The 19,289-nt window shown below is 39.7% G+C and overlaps 1 protein-coding gene across 1 annotated transcript in view; it reads right to left on the reverse strand.

Moving 5' to 3' along the window:
- Positions 1-492: 492 nt before the first annotated feature.
- The window catches only part of atg7 (ATG7 autophagy related 7 homolog (S. cerevisiae)), a 65,663-nt gene continuing 46,866 nt past the window's right edge, over positions 493-19,289 (reverse strand). The window contains exon 19 of the mRNA XM_078248845.1: positions 493-1,429. Coding sequence (XP_078104971.1) covers positions 1,397-1,429 — 33 coding nt within the window. The 3' untranslated portion in view covers positions 493-1,396. The remainder of the gene's footprint in view (positions 1,430-19,289) is intronic.

Genomic DNA, 19,289 nt, shown 5'->3' on the forward strand with positions numbered 1-19,289 from the left:
AGCCTCGTGGTGCATTCAAAGTTGTTGTAAAATACCCTTTTCCCATCCAGTAGTTGTTTAACAGGAATATACTGGTGAAATAAGTTATTACATTTTTAATAAATAATTTCATTTTGACCCTGTGGCCTTAGCAATAAACACGGCGACTGTCGTTTTATGCTCCTTTTTCTTTTTTTTTTTAGATCAACTTTTTATTGGGGGGTGTCACCTTTTTCAGCCCTTCTGAGTTTGCAGGTATGTTACAGGCAGAATGGGTATTGGAAATTAGAATTGCAGCTACATTGAGTGTATGGAAGGATGTGCTGAATTCCACATAAACCACTATTTTCACAGCAGTACAAAGCTCACAGATGTAAACAGAAATAATAAAGAGACATTTTATTCCAGTTGTTTGGTTACCATACTTACAGAAGAGACAAAAGTGATTAAAAACAGCTTAGAATAGTCAAAATTATGAGTTTAATCTCAATTTTGAGAATAAAATCAGGACAATTGTGACTTAACTTTTTTATTTTTTTAATCTCCTCTTCACATTGCACTTGTTGAAATGTGCATATCATTACACCGAAAATGTTGTACATGTTAGGAGTTCAGACATATAGGACATGGAGTAAGAAAAAAACAACAAATTGCACAAACGCATGCATGCATCAACACAAACAAACCATTAAGACCGGTAGTTTGTCCGTCAACTGTGTTTTTGTAATTTCACAATGTATCTGAAGCTAACTGAATGAGCAGGCAGATGTAGTTAGTCAATGACTTGCCAAAGGACTCTGCAAACACATTACATGTGTTGATGGTGAGACTGTGGGAGGGATTGAACCTGTGACCATTCAGTTAGACTTTTTTAGACAAACATAAAGTCCCTTAATACAAATGCAGAGTGATTTGTTGTGTCTTGTCTCAGGGAATTGAACTGACTCCAAACACTAAATGAATGTGACTAATTATACATCATGAAGTTATAGGAACAGGTACGTTCTCCCTTGAATACAACAGCTTTATACACACAATGTGGAAACTTAACATCAACTTTCAAAGGTAACAGTGAAAAACAGACATTCACTGAATATTTTAGCAGTAAATCAGATTATCTGGTTTATTTCTTTTACCGTATAACTGCTTTATTCTGCAGGTCCATCCCTCTGGTTGATCTTGAATCCAAATGAAGACTATTAGCAATTTTAAGGCTTTTCTTTCAGCTGAAGTATTTTCTATTTTTTATAATATGCTTGGTTTTGATTACTTAAGTTTTGTCAGTGTCTACTGTTCCCTGCAAAGCCCTTGTCCACCGTAAACGTGAGATTCCTTAAAAAAAAGACTAAACCAGACAGAAATGGAAGGATCGGAGTGTTCCGTCCTTCGGAGGCACAGGGTTTGTTCCTCCAGTCCTTCAGATGCTCTCATCATCGCTCATATCCCAAATCTAATGAGAAAAAACACACAATAGAAAAAGAAACAACACAAAATTCATTATTTTGTCTACAAAAGGATGTCTACATAGCTCGACTAAATAGTCTTAACTCAAGGTCCAATTACTAGTTGTTTTTTTTTTTCTTTCTGGGGCTTTTGCAGCCTTTCCATTGAGTTTGCTCAGTGAGATGCGATTGAAAACTCCAGAAAAGGCTGGCAAGTGGACTTTAAAGGTGCCCTGTGTAATGTAAACAAAGGTGATATATTAATTGTGTCCTTGAGCTCTAACAAACATGTTGAGTGCATTCCCTTCCTCATAAAACACCTGCAAAGTTGATTTAAAAAAAACAACAACTTTGCATGCAAACGAGCATTGTTTACATCCATTTGCTAGCTTGCAGTCTTCTTCACTACTTATTTGCGTGTTACCACCATATATAATATGGAATAGCTTGAAACTGGCGGCAGAAATAAGTATTGTGTTATGTGCGTCTTCATATGCAGTACAAACAAAATAAGCACCCACTCGGAAAAATACAGGTCCATAGCGCTAGTAGTTACAAAAATCCCAAGGGAACCTTTCATATTATTTTGTCAGACTACAGTTACAACTTCAAGTTGTTTTGACATAATTTACTCGACTGAGTAACCACAATGATACAGTACAAACCCCAGTAGATTGTAATACAATCCAATACAAAGCAATAAGGGGTCTGATTGGGGCTAACCACTGCTTTAGGTTAAAGTGTTCAAAACTACAGAGGCTGCACTGATTTACTACACCTCTACTTACAGGCATGAATGTTTGATTCAATTAAAAAAAAAACAGGAGACGGCAGATAAATAGGATGAACAGACAGACTTCCTTCTGAACAGGTGACTTGTAAATTGGCTACATGCACTAATTAGCATAGTAATAATTACCCACAATGAGTGCTAAGTAGTTTCTTACTAGGAAGTGACAGCAGTGTCTCTCTCACACACACACACACACACACAGGTTTGTGGCAGTATCTTTGTGGGGACCCGTTATTGACATAATGCATTCCCTAGCCCCTTACCCTAACCTTAAAGGAACACGGCGACTTATTGGGACTTTAGATTATTCACCGTAACCCCCAGAGTTAGATAAGTCCATACATACGGCAGGCGGAGTAATATGCTTGCAGCACCTGAGAAGCCCTGAGCAGAGAGTAGCAATGCTTCGCCTTTCTGAAAATATAGTTCCCAGTAGGTATACGGTTAGAAGATGGCTGTGTCTCATGTGACCTTGTTATTTGTACACGCTGTAACTATAAAAATCACGTGTAAATAGGAACATGTTGGCGTTATTTTGTCACTTATTTGGAGCAGTAGGCTAGCTGGAACCAATTACCTGGTTCTGTGCTAGGCTAAGCTACTGGTGGAGCCGTCGGACAGAGTTACAACACGCACAGAGATGAGAAGGGTATGTATGGACTTATCTAACTCTGGGGGATACGGTGAATAAGCTAAAGTCCCAATAAGTTGTTGTGTTCCTTTAACCATCACAACTAAATGTCTAACCTTAACCCTTACCCTAACCATAACCTAATTCTATCTTTAATCCTACAACCAAGTCTTAACCCTCAAACAGCCCTTTAAACTTGTGGGGTCCAGCATTTTGGCCCCACAAAGCTGTCCGAACCCCACAAGTATACTGGACTCCCGGTTTTTGGAACCCACGGAAATAGTTAAACAAGCCCCCCCCCCTCCACACACACACACACACACACACACACACACACACACACACACACACACACACACACACACACACCTCCTTTTCACTACTGTGTCAGTAAACAACAGCAGCCTTTTCATGGCAGCAGATTCTTCACATTCTCTCTCTGTAAGACGTAATTCACATACCTCTAACACTGTCTGGAATGTTACACACACATGGTTCTGAGTGCACACACACACACACACACACACACACACACACACACAGCTTGACACATACCTGCTGCATTCCTTTGAATGTGCTGCCTCACAACTCAGTGAGTCTGTGCAGTGAGTACAAACAGGGGATATTGTGCACACACACCCAATTTTTAGGGAGCCTTAACAAAAAAGAAACCGAGAAAAAGTGTTTTTCTTTTTGACAGGCTTTTTATGAATAAAATCTGAAATTAATTATCAAAATAGTTGCTGATTCATTTCCAGTTAACTGATTAATTAAACTAATTGGTCAGGTCCATAGCGCTACTTGTTTCAGCTCTAAACCAAAGTGATGATTACACACACAAATGCATAAATCAAAATAAAATCAAATTAAGATACACACATATTATACTATAATACTATTATACTGATAGGTTTCCAAAACTACTTTTGTTAACGTTTTATTTTTTGGGTCTGTAATTAAATTATTTTCCAAATTATTTCCATAAGAGGTTTTCTAGTCAGTGTACAGCAGTCAGTTGAACATGGAAAAACTTGTCTATAGGCGAGCATACCATCATGTATGGAAAAGAAATGATCCAATAATAAATGAATGAATATTTACATAGGTTTCCATGGACCCATTCATACAGGGCCATTCTCTAAAATTAGCACTAAATGAGTTTTTCCTGGAGACTTCAGAGGAAATTGTCAGTAAATAATGATTTTGCCAACACTTTGTGCCTCTGTTAGTGAAGACGGGCAAGAGTACAGAGAAGAGACTATAACAATACACATCATTAAAGTACATGCTGTGTGTTGAGGCCCCACAGTAAATTAAAATGTAGTCTGCTCAAAGTACAGCATGTCTTCAACCGCACACATCAAGAGCTCTCAGTTATTTATACTGTGGATCCAGATTTGGCAGGTTCAATCAATTCACTATAAATAGTACAAACCTCACTGAATTTCAGCCTCATTAAAACATAGATGAACCCATTTTAAATTCTGAAAATGTCAAGAGATTGTGCTCTGGGATGATGCATTAAGGCAAATCATCTTTCACAAAAAAGCTTACAAGCACTTAACTCATCACGGACGCGTCTGGACTGAACCCGGTCTTTGAATTAGAATGAAAAAGGTGCAAGTACTCTGAACCAGCAGCTGCACTGCATGTGGTTTTTATATTAGACTACAATACAGCCCATGTGGAGTCTTTCTGTGAAAATATGTAAATTCACAAGCAACATACACAAAAGGTGCCTGTTTGCCTTTAACTTGTTTTTAAAATAATGAAATACAGTAAATGTCCTTTAAAGTTGGAACTTTAATGTTCAACGTATGGTTTTAGGAATAGTTTTGGGAAATACTCTCATTTGCTTTCTTTCCAAAAGTAAGCAGATCAATACCACTCTTATTTGTACAACTACAGAGCTAAAGCAGTTGATTAGCCTAGCTTAGCATAAATATTGGAAGCAGTTGTAAACACCTAGCATAGACCTTTCCAAAGTTTAAAAATATACCTTCTGAAACTTCTAAAGCTGCATCACGCTTGTTTAAAATAAGTAAAAAGTGTGTGGTTTAGGAGTAACATGCTGTAACTTTGTCTTTCATCCGTTTGTTATTTGGATTCCATTTTAACGAGGGCGTTTTTAGTAGATCCCAGATCCTAATATATTACTTCTCAGGAGCTTAATGAAATCAGTAACTTATTTTGTTATTATTTGTTTTATTCTATTCGTAGTCCCATTTTGTTATGGACTGTACATACTGTGATGATTCAAGAGAGTTAATGTTCCATGTATTGACTCGACAAAACCCTAAAATATTCTGGTGAAGAATAGAGGACAGGAAATTGTTAGTTTCACACACACACACACACACACACACACACACACACACACACACACGTTTTCGTTTTGGCTTTGTTATGGTCAGAAGCTTACATGTATGTCCATCAGCCATGTGGCCAAGTCATTTGTGCCAGCACTGCGGCCTAGGAGTCTAACCTGTTCTGCAGCATGTTAACCTGAACAGTCTACTGAGTACAGGCTGAAACTGTTGTTTTGTGTTATTGTTTTCATTATTGTAACTTCAGCAGGCCTTTTTAAGAGAGTAGTTGGAGAGTTGCAGGGCATTGTGAAGAATGAGGGACAAATTCATATCAAAGCTGGACATTCGGCATTTCTGCTCTGCTGCTGCTGGGGAGCGAGCATCAAAAGGACAGCAAGCAAAGAGCTCTTTGAAACAGAGGGACACTGGAGCCCCTCTCTGGATGGCTGCCATGCTGCACTGATGGTGTGTGTGTGTGTGTGTGTGTGTGTGTGTGTGTGTGTGCGCGCGTGTGTGTGTGCGCGCGCGTGTGCGCGTGTGTGTCTGTGTTTTGAGAAATCCTTTGTGCAAAATGAAAGAGAGAGGGGGAGGGACCTTATGTAACATGAATAGCTCCACCAAACTGAAGCCAAAAACTTTACTACACTCTTTCAAACACGAGTACTTTGGATGTTTCTCAACCATTAGCTTTTTTGCTGCAATAAGCAGATTTCTGTAAATCCCAGATCCTAATATATTACTTCTCAGGAGCTTAATGAAATCAGTAACTTATTTTGTTATTATTTGTTTTATTCTATTCGTAGTCCCATTTTGTTATGGACTGTACATACTGTGATGATTCAAGAGAGTTAATGTTCCATGTATTGACTCGACAAAACCCTAAAATATTCTGGTGAAGAATAGAGGACAGGAAATTGTTAGTTTCACACACACACACACACACACACACACACACACACACACACACACACACACACACACACACAATGACAGCATCTCAAAGGGATTGGCAGCAACACAATCAACGACACATCTTTAACTTTGAAGCAGCCTTATCGCTTCAGGACCTTGCGTCACTGCAGGTTAAAAAGAGGATTGCTGGATGTTTTATAAAGTCCTAGAGTAAGCTGCATGTAATCATTGTGTGAATGTGTTTGTAATCAGTTGGGCTCCGGCTGATATGACAACTATAATCCAGGCTAGTTGTTGAAACAAGGCTGGGATCTGATCAGATAGAGGAGGTTTTAGCTGGAAGCTGAGGCCAGTGCAGTCCGCCAACTCTCTGCTGCTGCTGATTATTGTTCCCCCACAAATACAACACAAGCCTCAGCATGAGGGTCTTTAGAAATATTTATCATTCTGCAGGCCTGGGTCAAAGCACTGCTTCTGGAAAAGTAACCCCAGAGCAACAACATTTATTTGCTGTCTGGCATAACAGTTCAAGTATCAAGAAACAACTTTTCAGGTGATTTCAATGACATGACCACTTTCAGGCAGATATGGCTCTGGATTGTTTTTTCTTCAGGCGAGCGGAGATTCAAAATACTAAGCCTACTTACAGGAATACATCCTAAGTGTGGGGTGTGGGTGGCCACAGCGGGAATCCAACCTCTAAAGCCATTCAACCAGACAGCGCTACACAACCACTGATGGGCTTTGATATTAAACACACATCTGTTTTACATATTAGAACTGACACCAAAGCACAAAGAGCAAAGTCAAGCTTTCATCATGGAGACTGGCTCCATCTGATGTGCAATTAGTGGACCACACAGAGTGACGTGGTTTATGGCTGCTGGATACAACAGTGACTGTGTGCTGCTGGTTGAGGAAGAAAAGGAAGAATCCAGTCTAACTACATTTCTGTTCCATTCTTGTGATTTTGGTTAGTTTATGTGAGTTTTTACAAAGCTTAAGAGACTATGTGGAGGACTGTGATTGATCTCTGTCACCCCTCTGCTCACTGGAGAGATGCGGCAACTCAAACATCTTTTCAGATGTGGAAACGTGACCATAGGGGTGTAAATCTTCACTGGTCTCAGGATTCGATTACCATTATCCTGTCAATGATTTGAATTGATTCGATATCCCGATGCATCATGATGCGTCACCTCCTCAATACTATTATATATTGCTACACATGGTTTTCATCAACAAATTCAAGCAGTCAGTTATTTATATATGAACTCCCTTTTTATTATTGTATCTTCTCTTAAAAAAGGCACTTTCTGAATGTAGCGGAGTCCGAACACAGCCGACAACAAAAGGCAAAACCAAAAAAAGCAGCGAGCGGAAAATCAACAAGTAACATCAGTAGGCAACAGTCGATTATGGTTTGTTCCTGAATCGATGCAGAATCGTCTAGGTCTGCATCGCGATGCATCGATTCATTTCAACACCCCTAACCATGCTGGCTCCCATAGGCGTCGATTTTGATGGGGACGGTGGGTACGCGTACCTATCAGATTTCGTCATGAGTCATTTTGTAACCACCACTTTTTTTGAAAACATCGTGCTCAATTTTAGTTAAAAAAAAATAAAGTTCATAACACATATAATTCTTGAGCGACAGATGCCAACAAATCCACAAAAATCTCTATCCCCACAGGGCATGCACAGACACAGCCGTTCTGTGGTGCAGAACTACAAATATTGTGCTGCACAATATGACTGAAGCACCTGCACCGTTATTCCACGGGACGGTGCGTAGGCTCAGCCGCCTGCTCGCACTTTAACACCGCTCACTTGCGCTCTAACTTCGGATAAACTTTTTTTTCCTACACATCTCCAAGGAGCCAGGGACTTTTGCTTTGCGTCTGTCTTTCTCAAGAGATTGTCAGATTCTGTTTTGAAATGCTTTTTTTTTTTTTTCCCCAGAGTTGAATTTAAACTTCCCCTGATCTGTAGGAATCATTCTCTCCATTCAAGAGGATTGTGTTTGCATTGAAACACCAGAAGCAACTCTTTGCACAGTTATTCAGTGTCCCTAAAGTAGGCTACTCCAGAAGTGTTTTTTTTTTTTAATCCTGCGCAGCTCCTCTCTCTGAGTCTGATGTCACGTCATGTCACATTGTCAACATGGTACATGGATACATGAACATAGTGGGTCATATGTCTAATGCTTTTTGAAAACTAAAGGCTTTCTTCGGACATCATCACATTTTTGTATACATTTTTATTAATTTATACATTAGTAAGCTACAGGACAGCGTCTTTCAAAACATGACATGCGCGAAAGAGAAAAAAAATAAATGAATGTGTCATCGTACCCAGCACTTCTGAAAATGCACTTCCGAATGCGTCTCTGTCCCCAGCACATTTCAAACCAAACTGACGACCCATGCGCCCATGCTCCATCTGTTGTTGTTTGGAAATGTTTTTATTTCAGACATTTACGGAAAGAGCCACAATGCTTGGGCAAAATTTGGCACGTGCTGCTTAGCGGTGAGTTGAAAAGAACAATACTATGAAGGAGAGTGTTTTCAGTTCTCTCAGGCTGCATCACTGATACATTTCTGAACCTTGAAGTCTTAATTAACGACCATTGTACCCCAAGGGAAACTCACAGTTACCATGAATGAAAATGGAGAATGTACTGTTGGGAGGGAGTGTTGGTCGGATTATTATGGTGGGTTTATAATTTTGTATCTGTATCTAGCTTACAAGAAAACAATCTAATCAACAAACTTCAAATTCGGCTGATTCCTGTTTTTGTTTTTTAAATACATTTATTTACTGCTTTTAATAAAGAAAACAAGATGCACATTTAATCTCTCGTTCTGTGTATTTAACCTTGAGCTACTGTGGCATTTACAGTAATTAGATAGCATTCACTTCAGACTTGTGTCGTGTTGAAAATCTTACTAGGTCTGACATTGCGACTTCCAAATTAAAATCTTCCATCACATTTATGGTACTTTATGAGCTGCATGTCTGAAAATGGCTTTATTCAGCACTACAGTGAATTAAAATTCACACAGAGGTAAAGGCTCAGTCACAAGTCCTGAAACGGCTGATTGTTAATATCACAAATTGGAGTTTTGGCAGATAGTTGTTCATATTCAGTATTAATAATTGTGTTCAAGACTCGAGAAATAATGCATGCAAATCATGATTAAAAAATGACAATTGTAATCGGTTGTCACAAGGATTAGTTAGTTTCACACCCCAGCTTTACTACCTGATCCCAAACTGTGTTAACTCATTCTTTCTGATCTACAAGTTAACGCTGATGAATCTATCAGCATGTAGGACCACTGGCATTGGGCAATTACTTCAAACTTCACAAGGAGTGTCAGCTATGGAAATTCTTGTTTCCTCCAAAAAATGATCTAACATCTGTTGGCTAGGGGGATGCGTTTGATGATTTATGTAAATGGGGGGGGAGGGGGGTACTTCCCCTTTTACACCCAGAAGGCGGGAGGAAGACCCACACAGCTACAATTCAAGATGAACTTGTTCAGAAGTGGCTAACACAATCTCTTATCATGGAGACTTTCACAATATATAGGAAACACACTGAAATGGAAATTACCTAAACAAGAAAAACAATAGCAGGAGTGTTTTGACCTTATAATGCTAAAATGATGCCCACTCATTCACATGTGTACACCATATACACACTGACAATACACATACACATGAATCTCACACTCACAGTTTAACTGTGGGTTCAGGGTGGTTGATGTAAAATAATAATGTAGTTTGGGTGTAGCCTTTCTGAGGATTCAGTATGGCAAGTATTCAGCTGTGAAATGGGAGCACTTTGAAGTACAAAAGATGTGATAAGGTCTACCATCCCCTGAGGGGAGTCTGAACTAAGCTTCAGATAAAGCTAAGAACAAGCTTTATCTGGTTTAGCTGGAAGCTGAGCCTTTATAAAGAAGAAACACTTCCATTATTATGGTTTATTTAATCCTAATGTTGGGCTCAATTCAAACCATGTAGTGATGTGTGAAAATAAGGTAGACAAAAAAGGGAGAGATTGAGTTTTATCTACTGAATGTGAGCTCTGGGGATTACAGGAGTCCCTTCACTTGAAGTTGGATTTATTGAGAATCTTGCCACCTGTCATTTTCATGTGGCAGACAATCTTTCTACGGTTTATTGTGTCTTCCACTTAAGCTTTATATAGGGAGCACTTTTAATAATTTCTGTTTATCAAATACTAAGTTTGTGACCAAATACCTGCAAACTATATATATTCAACTTCAGCTGTATTTTGTGTTTAGTGCTAGTTAGCAAATGTGAGCGTGCTAACTTTAAGCTAAACTAAGATGGTAAACATACCTGCTAAACATCAACATGCAAGCCTTAACATTGTGAGCATGCTAACGTTAGCATTTAGCTTAAAGCATAGCTGTGCTTAAGTACAGCCACAGCCAGTCTACGGAGAGCCATTTCACTCCCTATTCAGCCCCATTATACCGAATTTGGTTGCAGTTCCACCAGAGTTCCACTGGGGGTGATCGCAGGTGAGTGCAAAATAAATGGGATTCTATGGAGCTAGACGGCTACATTTGTCTCTTTTGCCATTATTGCCATTGACAAATCTCAAATTTGATTGTAGTTTTTGCAAGTTCAACATGGATTATAGGTCGAAAGTTGAGTGAACGAGTACTTGTGTCCTTTCGATTTCTTACAGGTTGAGTCATTGTTGCCCATAACACGCTAGCATTCTGCTAATGAATGCTGATTGGTCAGTGAAGGACTGATTACGACCAGAGATCCCACTTGATGGCATCCGAAGTGAAACCAGAATGTCAAAGTGAATATTTCGGCGTGGTCTTTAAAACATTAGCAAACCTCTTTCTAGCACGTGTATTGACAGGGAGAGTCTAACCTGTCAGCTGTGTTGTCGATGCCTCGAGAGAAAAAAGGAAGTGACTCAGAGCTTGCCCGTAAAGTAGGATGACCAGACGTCCGGTTTGACCGGGAGAGTCCCGATTTGGCCCGGGACAGTCCCGATTCTGAGTTGCGTGTCCCGAGTCCCGACAAAAGCCTGTTTTGCTGACACCTGTGCACAATTTCACAGTAGGCTTTCAGCCAACAAATTGATTCTTGAGCAAATTCACTCCTCTAACAAATATACGGAATGAATGTTTCCAATAGGGAATCTATCTGCTCTATCAAATGAGATTACATTTGTGTGTGTGTTGTTAGAATAACACTGGTAACACTTTACGGTAAGGGTACATGAATTATCATGAATTCCTGCATGAATTAATTGATGTAGGCTATGTATCATTATGCATTATGTAATTAATGATTTATGTGTTACTGCATTCCTTAATATCCCATGAATCATCAGGAATTGACGTGTTCATAGTCTGTCATTCGTGACCTCATACATGAACAACACAACTAAAGCATTAGGTACGTAGGCACATAATTATGATTTATTAAGCATGATCATGATTATTTATTTTTCTGCAAAAAAATGTGGTCATCACTGTGCAAATTCTGATTTGAACACAACTTGTGCATAATGATGTACCAACCTTACCTAATGCTTTAGTTGAGGTGTTGTTCATGCATGTGCATGAGGTCATGAATGAGAGGCTATGAACTCATGTCAATTCCTGACGATTCATAAGATATAAAGAGATGAAGTAATGCACAAATTATGAATTAATTCATGTACCCTTACCGTAAAGTGTTACCATAACTTTAGTTCAAGCCTGTGGCAGCAGTTCCAAATAATTTGTTTAGTGCCATGCAAGTTTTTCAGAAGTTCAAGTTCAGTGGGTGCATTTTCCCCAAAAAATAAATAAATAAATAAAGTTGGTCCCACACTCAATGTCTTTTAATATTATTTCTTAGATATGTAGCTACATACCAAGAACATTCATGAATATTAACTGAGATACCCCATTATGTTGTGAGCAGTAGGCCTAGGTGTGCTGTAGGCAAAATTGTGTCTAATCTGTCTGTGTCTGGCCTGGGCTGGCACATGTTCACGTTAAAAAGCATGTGCATGCACGAGCACTACGGTCACACGCAAAGTGTCCTGGTTTTAGTTCCGGGAAATCTGGTCACCCTACCGTAAAGCAAGCTCTGGCCGTATGATGTGTATGCCGTCATTGACATTTGAAAAGGCTTTTAGAACAAAAAAGCCACTTCTAAACACACACACACACACACACACACACAAAATCTAACACCCAGCAGTGTGTATTTTCTTAGCCTCCCCTTTTGAATGCAACACTCAAATTACTAGACAAAAAAAATGATATCCTGAGAAAAATGGATTTTGAGGGGTATAGCTCCATAGACCGCCATTCATTCTGCACTCGCCTGTGAGCACCCCCTATGGAACCAGAGGGGAACTGCAACCAGTTCAGAAGCCAGAAGTATCGAGAGAGTGGAACTTCTTCCCTTATTAGAAATTCTTTGGTACAGCCTCAATAAGTTGCTAGCATGGCTGTAGACTCCTAATCTTGTTTGACTATACTTGATGGCAACATACATTCCCTTTGTGGTGTTCTGTTTATTGCTCAGAATATGTGCAAGGCAGCAGGACTGAGCTGCCGGAGATATAACCCATCCTGTAACACCCTGTCAGCTGAAGCAGCAACTGTCACCAGGATGGAGGTGCAGCATGTTATCTGGAGTAGTTTAGGAGGCCTGTCAGGGTTACTGTATGTGGCTCCAGAAAACTGCAGATTTCAGTAATTCTTTTTTTATTCTCAATATGTGTGTAAATGCTAGCTGTGTTGGGCCAAGCAGATTTACTAATATATAAGATATTTTGGCCTCCTCCATGTGCCCTGGTGCTGCCATCTCTACTGATCTCTTAAAATATTTCATCGTGTGTGAGATGGATCATTCATTATTTTTAATATGTAGATTATTCTATTAATCATCTAAAGTGCATGTCTTGCAGGAGGCTGTGCTGTAGTCTAGTAGTAATTAAAGAATGGGATATACTGTTAGTTTGTATCCAATAGGCACCCATGCGTGTAAAGGCTTTAATGCTGTTGTTCATACATAAAAACTGACACTGATCTTAAGCCAATAGCTCTATCAGGATGCTACAATAACTGTTAAGTAAACATGGTAAGATAATCAGCCATCTTTAGAAAATGAGAATCGTAACATTCTGGGTCATTTTAAAATGAGGGAACAGTCTTGGTGGGTTGCACAAGTCTATCTAAAGTCCTCAATTATTCAGCAGCCTTCCATTTCAGATCTATTATGGCTCTTGCACAATTTAGAGTTGCTGTAAATCTATTGGTTAAATAAATATTCAGACTTAATTTTGTTCTGGGAAGACACTGTGTCATGTTACCATAAAAAGATCAAGTAGGATTAGAGTTAAACTCTATTTTGTCTTCCCTTCCAGTAACACACTTAAATAAGATACACACGCACACGCACATAGCAAATGTACACAGACGCTGATGAGTGCATATGCATACCCACTTTAAGCAGAGAAAATGACCTCATGCGGCCCAATGTACTCCAACTGCTGCTGTAGCACGTTGCATTCCAAACTACATTCCTGAATTCCCCTCAGACATTCCTGCACAATGTGGCGGGAATCTGCAGCGTGGTGGTTTCACCGGCAGAGAGGCAATTTAAAGTAGGGTGAAAAGGTAAAAGGTCAAATCGCTTACAAAGTAAGGAAAATAAGAGAGGCTGTGACCTGAGTCTCTGAGTTACAAGTGCCTCGTAGTGAAGGTGAGAGAATACAATACTAAAACAAATCCTTTGGCCCCTGTATGGAAGCATCAACATTTGTTGTTTCTCCACTCTCTCCCTTTAATTTGTCACTTGTCTGTCTTTATCTTGCAAAAATAAGCACAGATCATTCATAAATTTAGAGTATAAAAGCAATCTGTAAAAGCATGTTGGCGTCTGCAGTCTGACAGCAGGATACTATGGGTCGCATTTAGAGAGGGTTGCTCGGTGGGGAAAGTTTGCCATATTCAGACTTGTCAAGGCACTTGACTTGGTTTCTGGGTGGTGCATTCAGATGATTGAAATCAGCCGCACCCAGTCTGCGCCTTCGAGGTTTGCCAGGGTTGTCTTAAATTGAGTATTTTGAAAAATAAGTTGTAAATGTGTCTAGCTAATTTCTTGGCAATGAACATATGCCTTTAATCCCAAACAAATCAGGCAATAGAATAGGCAGACAAATAAAGCAGATGCTAATATTGTGGTTAAAATATGTAGTTTACTGCAGTGCTAAACGAGGATCAAAGTAAAGTAAAGTAAGGGGCATGGTACAGTAGGAAAAATAAAATATAGGATACAATTAAAATAAGATGTAAAGATTTCTCTAACAAAGCACAGCAATGGTGGTTCAACCAGCTTTATTGCAACCCTTTGCAATGTGTTGCATGTGGGAATTTATGCAGTCCTAACATACATGTTGCTTATTAGTGATGGGAGTCCAGAATAGAGCAAACTGATATAACTTTATTTGTGCCAATTTCAATGCATTTTCTCACAGAAGCAGATCGTACCAGACACCCAGGGGTGATCGTCTGCCACAAATGACAAGCATGTTTTTCCTTTGTTTGTTTTTAAAGAAAATCCCAACCAAGACACCAATTTAACTTTTCACCTAGTGCGATGACTACCGAAACAACTGCTGTTAAAACAAACACATGTGGTTTATTTCATTTCACTATCTCATCTTTAATATGACTAATCTGTAAAATATATGTATACAAAAGTCACACATGTCAGAGCCTATGTGAGGAGGGCCGTCATGTTCTTTGTATGCTGCTTTTTCAGTCCTTCATTTTCTGCTCATTACCACTTCAGGCTATCCAAAGCCACCCAACAGTAAAAACATACTACTGAAGGACTCTAAAGCTCCTAATGCCTACTGTTTAATAAAGTAATGTCTCCAGGCAGCGTATACAATTGCACACAATACACAGAGCCTTGGCTAATATTGCTTGGCAGTAAAAACACTCATTTGATAAAGTAGTTCCAGATGCCTCAGTGGATACAACATGTTGGGACTGTGTGATCCAGATTTGAAGCTGTAGGTGTGTCTGATTTGGACGTAGTTTATCTAAAAACTGGGAACAGACCTTAAAAGTGTTTAAGTTTAGACATCCCATACACGACAACTATTTTCACCAACATACACAGATCTGAAAGTATTGACAGTCAGAAAGGGGCACATGTACAGTATGTTTAAGCAACACTTCAAAATGTTGGGAAATACTCTTAGGAAATAGACTTTGTCCATCTTGGTCCGATTAGTTATGACGCCCAAAACATAACTAAAATATGATCGGTTTAACAACTGTAATGTGTGGCCTCGCCTGAAGGGCAGTGTCTTGTTTTCTCTGCAGTCAAACTACTATGCAATGTTCCTTTTCCTGCCAAAAAAACATCGTAATCTGAACAACTCATGGCCTCAATAACTCAAACCTCTACATAACATAGCAGCCTGTCGCACCACACAAGCTATTCCTTGGGTTGATGAAAACTAAGCGAGCCAAATCTAAACTTTTTCCACACTACAATATGTCTGGACTGAGATCACACAGATTTAGGTAGCTTTTTTCCCCTCCTGTGTTTTAAATGATCATGTTGTGCTCTTCCATTTCCTGCAGCGATCCTCTGTGTTCTCTCGTGTGGCCTTTTTGTTCCAGGCCTACAGCTCTCAGGGGGAAACACTGCGAACAGGCCACAGGCTGGATACATACATGTGTGTGTGCGTATCTGAGTGTGTACACGTTGTATTCCCCTGAGACTTGAGAAAGGAAGAGGAGATGGGTGGAAACAGGAAGAGGATGGTCACCTACTAACCTAACCTCCCTTCTCAGCAGCACATGTCCGGTCCACTGGGTTTGATGCAAAACTGACCCATACACTCACATTTAACACTAAATGTACCATGACTTCCTATGAATCATGAAAAAATTCCTTTAATTTGACGTCGGACAGGTGTCAGGAGAGATTTCCAAAACTATTCGACAATCTGACAAGCATTTCTGATGGAGTTTACTGGCCCCTTAAGGTGGAATATACCTACAGAAGACAATTAGGACTGAAAAGGCCATTAAAACTTTAAAGGATAAGGCTGGCAAAATCAACAATTCATTCATTAGCCCCTCAATACTTTCCGACATCCCTGTCTCTGGCTCTCAGCCTCAAGCCAATTGGTTCCTACTGAAGATGTACATCTTTAAGAACATGTTGCAAACATATATATATGTCTCAAAAAAGGCTCAGTAATGTCCTTAAACAGTTATTATTGTTAGTTTGGTTTGTTTCGGAATAATTAGCCAGCAGTTCATTATTTTTGAAACCTTATTACCTATCACATACTAGGTATTTATTTTGTGCTGTAAAATTATGTACTACCACTGTGGTTCACCTGTGGGCCAAATATTCATTAAATGTGACTCATCATCAGCTATAAGGGTACGACCACAGATTTTTATTTTGTGATGTGACACAAATGTGCTTCATGGTATGATACAGCCACATACTGTATTGTGCTGCCCTAACACTAAATAGTGCATTAAAAAAGTTAGTTCTTTAATTTAAGTCCAACTATTTAAAATTAGGTGGCAGCGGGAAAGTAAGAGAGTGAGATAAGGGCGAGGGTGATTGACAAAAGAGTGGGGCAATAAAGCCTGAGACGGGAAAAAGGTTGAAGATAGGCGTAGCGAACAGGGACAACAGAGGGAAAGTAAATGATAGCATGGCTGGGAATGAAAGTCGTTTGACAAAAGAGATGGTTTAGAGGCGCTCTGGTGGGAACAGAGTTAGTTTGAAGGTCCCAGCTGAGGTCACATCCCCCGGCTGTGTTTTCATAAACTCCTGAATCTCAGGGTAATCAAACAAAGCGCCGGCACTCGTAACACTCGACCCAGATAGCAAACCTTGGAGCCAAACCTCATTACACAGAAACACCAAACCAGGAAGTGATGCAGCACCCTTCTCTCTTTTCCTCGCTCTTCCCATTTCCTAATAAAGGGCGGACGCTCACTCCTCTTCCCTACTTTTAGGGAACTTTACTCAGTCTCGGCTACCACCGCCACCTCCCCTTTCAGTCGAGTCATAAGGCCAGCTACAACAACAAATGGAGTCTCTCTCGGCTGGGTGTGGTGGCCTGCAGAGCAACAGCTGGATCCTGTTGTTTCTCCTGGGACACAGACTGACTGCTCGCCCTCTTTTTCAGGACAGGACTTCTGGGGTCCCTTTGGGTACTTCATTTTTGAACAAAATATTATATTAAATATTTTTTTTGCTCTCTTAGGATTGTTGTCCTTTCTAGGCACAACTCTTATCTGCCTTTCTCTGAACTGTTCACTGATTTTCTCAGAATGAATCCCTCACTTTTCAGGTACTGCTCTTAAACGGTCTTTGCCAAACAGCTGACATATCCCCTCACTCCTAGCTCCTCTTCTCTCTTGGATTTCCTCTTGTTCTACTTCTCTGTTCTTTCTCTCAGTTAATCCGTCTGTCCCCATCTCTCTCTTCCTTTCTCCAAATGTATCTCCTCCTGGGCCCCATTTCCCTTGGACACATTTCCTGTATACTAGAGGAGGTTATCAACACATTTTCTGAGTCATACAAGGGTTTCGTAACACAATACAAAGTTTCTCATACTTGTTAAACAACAACAACATTAACAACACACTAAAAAATAGTGTACAATTTTAGCTTGGATTCATTTTCCAAATTACACAAGTATGACACTATAAACAATTTATTTACAATTTATTTATTTTACAACTTATTTCTGACCATAATGAGGACACTGACATATTTCTTTGTATCACAATTGCTGTAAAATATAAAATAAGTCCTTAACAGCTTGAAACCTTCATTGAGCTCAGTTGTCTGGTGAGGCATTAGTGTGTGTGTGCAACCGGTATAAACTCTACCTAATGAACTGTTTTGAGCGTGCAACTAACCAAATGGCAATAACAGATCAACTTCAGAGGCTGTGTGTGTGTGTGTGTGTGTGTGTGTGTGTGTGTGTGTGTGTGTGTGTGTGTGTGTGTGTGTTGCCAGTTCAGACCTGCCCTGAGTTTAATTAGAACTGTGAGTCAAAGCCAACTCACGTGTGGTCAGAGGAGCTATCAAACACTAGTAGGGCCCCATGGGCACACGCACAAACACATGCACACATATGCAGACACACACACACACACACACACACACACACACACACACACACACTCCCTCATATGTAACAAACAAATCTCCTTTCTCAAAAGGGACTGAGAGCAAATAACATTCAAATGAATCAATCTTTACGAAGCAATAACCCTGACACACACATTGAACACTTCAGAAATGGTAACTGTGACAGATCATTTTGGAAAATGAAATCCCTGTTCAGTAGTTGATCGAATAAACCAAAACTATTTTCAACACAACACAAAAAGCATTCAGCCATCAGCTCTTGGACTTCACACTGGCCATACTGGGAACCATGAGGCTCATTAGGCTACACACAGATGTCCCTGAATAGTCAATAATAATAGAGTTGTTTTTTTTTTTTTTTTTTAGCTTAACTGAAGTGCGTCATTACAGCTATTTTGTTTTCACGTGGAAATTAGGTCAGAGGGAATGATGCCAGACACAGACATGTGTGTTCATTAGAAAAAGTGAAAATGAGGCAACAAACACGCACATGTACATGTGCCATTTCTGTTTCTGTTTGTGTGTGTGTGTGTGTGTGTGTGTGTGTGTGTGTGTGTGTGTGTGTGTGAGTAATTATCTGAACCAGAGGCTTGATGCTATCACCGTCTTCTATGTGCTGGACAGAACAGCATCAGGGGGAAAAGATAAGAACTGGCATTGTGGCCAGATGTACATAGATGTGTGCATGAGTGTGTGTGTATTTCTTTTTCAGGCCAGAGCTCCAGGGCAGATTACCTGTGACGAGCCAGGCAGATGAGAATCAGGAATAAACAGTCCTGTTCTCATTCTAGGGCTCATAAAAAATACTTTGACCAACTTTAAATTTGTATGCCCATACATGCATATGCTTATTTAACCATTATTTTAAAAAGCCATTTTAAGATGAAATAGCTGTAATAATTTGTCTTAGGGAGCCAAAACTAGTTAAGAGTGGGATGCCAATATGTTACTTTATATTTAGACTTCATATTTAGGCTGCTGAGTGGGCCTTCACTTATGTGTTC

The sequence above is a fragment of the Sander vitreus genome, chromosome 4, assembly GCF_031162955.1.
Source record: "Sander vitreus isolate 19-12246 chromosome 4, sanVit1, whole genome shotgun sequence".
NCBI classification, from domain to species: Eukaryota; Metazoa; Chordata; class Actinopteri; order Perciformes; family Percidae; genus Sander; species Sander vitreus.